Source organism: Geospiza fortis, unplaced genomic scaffold, assembly GCF_000277835.1.
Source record: "Geospiza fortis unplaced genomic scaffold, GeoFor_1.0 scaffold450, whole genome shotgun sequence".
Classification (NCBI taxonomy): domain Eukaryota; kingdom Metazoa; phylum Chordata; class Aves; order Passeriformes; family Thraupidae; genus Geospiza; species Geospiza fortis.
This window is the reverse complement of record NW_005054416.1, coordinates 2,509,789-2,514,103: the sequence shown is the minus strand read 5'-3', so window position 1 is coordinate 2,514,103 and position 4,315 is coordinate 2,509,789. Positions and strand designations below refer to the sequence as shown.

General features: G+C 58.4%; 1 protein-coding gene across 1 annotated transcript in view; it reads right to left on the bottom strand.

The window, feature by feature from the left end:
* Positions 1-8: 8 nt before the first annotated feature.
* The window catches only part of PATL1 (PAT1 homolog 1, processing body mRNA decay factor), a gene marked incomplete at its 5' end in the record, with an annotated part of 16,468 nt that continues 12,161 nt past the window's right edge, over positions 9-4,315 (bottom strand). The window contains 11 exons of the mRNA XM_031061526.1: positions 9-571; positions 738-887; positions 1,020-1,111; positions 1,508-1,657; positions 1,817-1,976; positions 2,294-2,442; positions 2,550-2,609; positions 2,693-2,790; positions 2,879-3,002; positions 3,969-4,152; positions 4,282-4,314. Of these exons, the coding sequence (XP_030917386.1) occupies positions 550-571; positions 738-887; positions 1,020-1,111; positions 1,508-1,657; positions 1,817-1,976; positions 2,294-2,442; positions 2,550-2,609; positions 2,693-2,790; positions 2,879-3,002; positions 3,969-4,152; positions 4,282-4,314 (1,222 nt within the window). The remainder of the gene's footprint in view (positions 572-737; positions 888-1,019; positions 1,112-1,507; positions 1,658-1,816; positions 1,977-2,293; positions 2,443-2,549; positions 2,610-2,692; positions 2,791-2,878; positions 3,003-3,968; positions 4,153-4,281; position 4,315) is intronic.

The following is a 4,315-nucleotide window of genomic DNA, read 5'->3' as shown; positions in this document are numbered from 1 at the left end:
GGCAGAGCCCCGGCTGTGCCCCCCACCCCGGAGCTGCTGGGCTGATCCCGGGGGGAGGGAAGGAGCCGAATTTTGGGAAGACGAGGCGAGTGTGCGAAACAAGTGTGTGAAGTGTGGGGAAGGGCAGGAAGCGGAGCTCAGTGCTTGTGGGAAGGGCTGGAGAAGGAGCAGGGAATGAGCAGAGGACCCCTGGCCATGGATGTGGAGCGAGGGGCTGCCCGCTCCCCGGGATCCTCAGTAGTGTGTGTGTGTGTGTGTGTGTGTGTGTGTTTGGGGGGAAGCAGCAGTTTCTGGGGGTGCAGAGGGAGCTGTGGGGAAATTGGGAGCAGCAGGGAAAGGCAGCACTTTGTGGGAGAGGGGGGAGCAGCCAAACATCCCCCTCTTCCTGCTGATCCAGGGATTGGGGGGCAGATGTGCCCCATGTGCCAGGCCGGGCGTCGGGGGAGGTGTGGGGTGAACCGTGTGTCCTCCATCCATCCTTCCTTCCTTCCTTCCTTCCTTCCATCCTTCCTCTGGAACATTCCAGTGGTGGTGAGGAGCCACGGAGATCTACCGGATCCCCTGCACTAAGCTGGAACCAGGGAACATCAGTGGCGGGATCAGAGGGAGGCAGCAAAATTCCCTTCTCCTCACTCCAATCCTTCTCCAGCCACACCCCCAACTCTAGTTTCCCCCTTCTCCCAGGCCCCTGGTGGCACAGGGCCACATTCCCATGGGAAAAGAGGGCTGGCACTCACTGCAATTTCGTCTCCAGCAGGTTCAGCTTCTGCTGGTCAACGTAGCGGGAGAAGAGGGAGATCAGGTTGGAGGGGATGGACACGGGCTTTGCCAAGGCTCCCTGAGGGATCCGCAGCAGCTCCCGGGTCGCCATCAGCATCAGCTCCGTCCTGCCGGGAAAACAGGAGGGAGGAGGGAGCAGTGAGAGGTGTGGGGGTTCCAGGAGCCTGGAGGCTGCCTTTTGCACCCCAAGGGGCTGGGAATCCCAGGCAGGAGCATCCCAGTCCAGGACAGGGAGTTACCATTGGTTGTCCTGCATCAGCTCTGTGTTCGTGTCCGAGCTCTGCAATTCCTCCCCTCGGCTCAGGACCAGGTACAGCAGGGACAGACCAAACTGTGGGGACAGGGAGGGGATCCGTCACCTCCAAGCATTCCTTGAGGGAACTGGAGAATCCCCAATGCTTCCCAGTCCTCCTGGAATGCTGGCAGGAGCAGGAAGATCCCTGCCTGCCTTTGCAGGAGGAGGAGGAGGAAGAAAAGACCACAGACCACTCCCAGCCCAGGAGGGATTTACTGGAGCAACATTCCCACCCCAAATTCCAGGACTGGAGCATGGAGCGCAGCGGGACAGATCCAGAAGCTGCTGCCAGGCTGAAGCAGAGCCCGGGGCCACCCCAGACCGTTAATTAATGTGCCAGACACCCTCGTTAATTAGCGAGGGGAACACCCCAGTGCTGAGAAGCTGCTGGAGCAATTCCCAAGGCTGGGAAGGGGTGGGAATGAGGAGCACCTTGTTTTGGAGCACAGCAGTGAGGTGCAGGTTGGTGGGAGCGGCGGCGCTCTGAGGTAGGTTCGTGAGCTGCTGCACAAGGCTGGTGACTGTTCCCAAGGGAAGGTGGTAGAGGACGTGGGAAAAGGGCCTCAAGAGGCAGGGAAGCACCTGTGGAGAAAGGAACACAGTTGGGAGCTCCTCAGCTTTCCCTGCACCTGGTTGGAATTGCAAACAGCTTCTCTCTCCAAACCTCCAGCACCCTGCTAGGAAAGGCAGGAACTGCCACCCTGGAGACACACGGAGCCCTCCCAGCCTCTGGAAGCTCACCTCATCCTGAGCATCCTTCTTGATGAGGAAGGGCAGGTTCCTGGCCGTGGCCATGAGCACGTCGGCCGCTTGCTCCGGAGACAGGAAGGGCAGGATCCGGGCCACCAGGCGCTTTCCTTTGCGGATGCACATGATCTGCATGAAGTGGTCATCGCTCGGCCTGAGCAGGGAGGGAGAAAGGTGTCAACCCTCACCTGGGAACATCCCAGGGTTATCCCACGGCTGGATCTACCCCAGAACCAGATGGAACACACCCATGCCTGAAAAAACATCCCTGAGGTGGGAAAAACTATACAGGAATGACATCCCTGATCCTCAACTCTGCCTGAGGGAGGGGATGGAAGTCATAACTTTGTAACCACAGTAAGGGTAAAATGGCTAAAAAAGGTTACTTCAGCCCCCTGCAAGAGCCAAACAGATCCATAGAAAACTGGTTTCAGCGGCCCCAGAGTGCTGGAGCTCCCAAATCCTGCTCACCTGTCCTGCCCAGGTGCCTTCCCTCTCAGATTGTCGTACATGTCACAGATCTTCTGCTTCCTCTCTCCCATCAGGGCTGGCCGCTCCCCTTCCAGGCTCAGGAGGTAGCGGCGCTCGTAGTCCTCCACATCCAGGAGGAGGCTGTATGTCTGCAGGAAGCATGGATCACTCAGGAAACCATGGAATGGGTGGGGCTGGCCCACTTTTTATCCCACCATGGACCTCTGAGGGTCGGAACAATCCCCCTTAAACTCACCTTCTCAATGGTGACGAGCGTCTGTCGCCTCTTATCCCGAACCTGCTTCTCCTTCGTCTCCTGCCGGGGAGGGAAGAGGGAATCAGGGCCGTGGGAAGCAGCCACAGGGCTGTTGGAAGGGAGGAAGGCCAGGAGGAACTCACATCATCCTCGCTGCGGGATGTCACCACGGCGTCGATCATCTTCCGGGGGTTGTTGACACTGGAGACGGTGAGCTTCCCCAGCGAGCCCTCAAACTGCACTGCAGGAAGGAGGGAGCAGGGAAGCCGAGGGATGAGTCCCCTCAATCCCTGGATAAAAGGAGCCCTGGGGCTGCTGGAGGGCTTTACCTGGCTTGTAGGTGTGCTCCAGCTTGGCCACCTGAGGGGTGATGAGTTTAGTGCGCTCCTTCTTGGGACCGTCACCGTGCACTTCCTCGGCTGCTGCCAACTTTTCCAGCTTCTGGAAGTAATTCTGAGGCAGGGAGAGGAAATTTTGAGTGCCTTCTCCCAAAAAGCCATTGGCAATCTCCCTGCCCTCACATCCATCCTCTTCTCAACATCATCATTTAAGCCACAGCTGAGTCCATCCTCCTCTCCCATCCCTCAGGATGACAGGGGCCGAGGCTCCTCCTCAGGACAATGGCAAATCCATTCTCCTTGCGGGGTTCCCAGTCCTTCCCAGCACATCCCAGTTAGCCTGCCTTGCTCCACTGGCACCATGCCAGGACCTCCCCACCCCATCCACCTCGTTTTGCAACAGCAGAGCTTTGCTGACTCACATCCTGCACCAGTTCCTCTTCTCTGCTGGGACCAGCTCATCCACAGATCCCAAAAAAACTCTGCCAGCTCAGGAGAGCAGCCATAGCTCTCCCACCCCATTCAGCCTCCCAATGTCCATCCCAGACATTTGCCCCTCTCTCTGGGGATCCTCAAACAGTCCACCTTGCTCCATCTGCTCCAAGTCTGGCTTTTCCCAGCACTGTCTGACATTCCCTATTCCCGAACTGGAAAAAAGCAGGAGCAATCCCTCCCTATCCACCTTCTCCACTGCACTGCTTGGATTCCCACAGGGTTCACCACCACCATCCCCAGCCAGATCAAAGTCAGCCTTTCCCTGACAAGGATCTCTCTTGAGTTTTCCATTTAGCATGACCCTTGTCTCATTCCAGGGTTTTTATCCTGGCTCTGTCACACTTCCAATGGAGAGGAGCTGCTCCCCTCTTATCCCAGACCTATGAAACCAGCGTAACCCAACATCTCCTCACTCCTGGAAATCTCACCCAAGAAGGAGTCAGCTCTTCCCAGGGATGCTGATCCCACCCTGTCCCTCTGCCTTCCTCTTCCAGGGAGGAAAACAACCCACTGCCCTTCTCCCTGGATTGACATCCCCTTCCCACCCAATCTCCAATGGCCTGGGGGAAGGTGCTGCTCCGAGTACCTGATAATAATAATCATCCAGGTAGGGATCAGTGCTCTGCAGCTGCATCATCTGGATCTTGGACACCCAGTCCTTTTCCCGCTGCAGCATGAGGTTGGCGTAGGGATCCTTACGGATCTGCTCCTGATGGCTGCTCCGGTGGCCCCCTCGGTCCCCCCCGGAGCCGTTGAGGCTCCGGTGCTGGCTGGCAGGAGAAGAAGGGCACGCGTGAGCACACCGGAGCTACAGGAAGGGACAGAGAGGGGGGACAGGTGACCCCGGAAGCAGGACACGTCCCCGCGCCGCACGGCCCCGGCCCCGTGCCCGCACTCACTTGCGGTTCTGCTGCTGCCGCTGGTGCCGGAGCC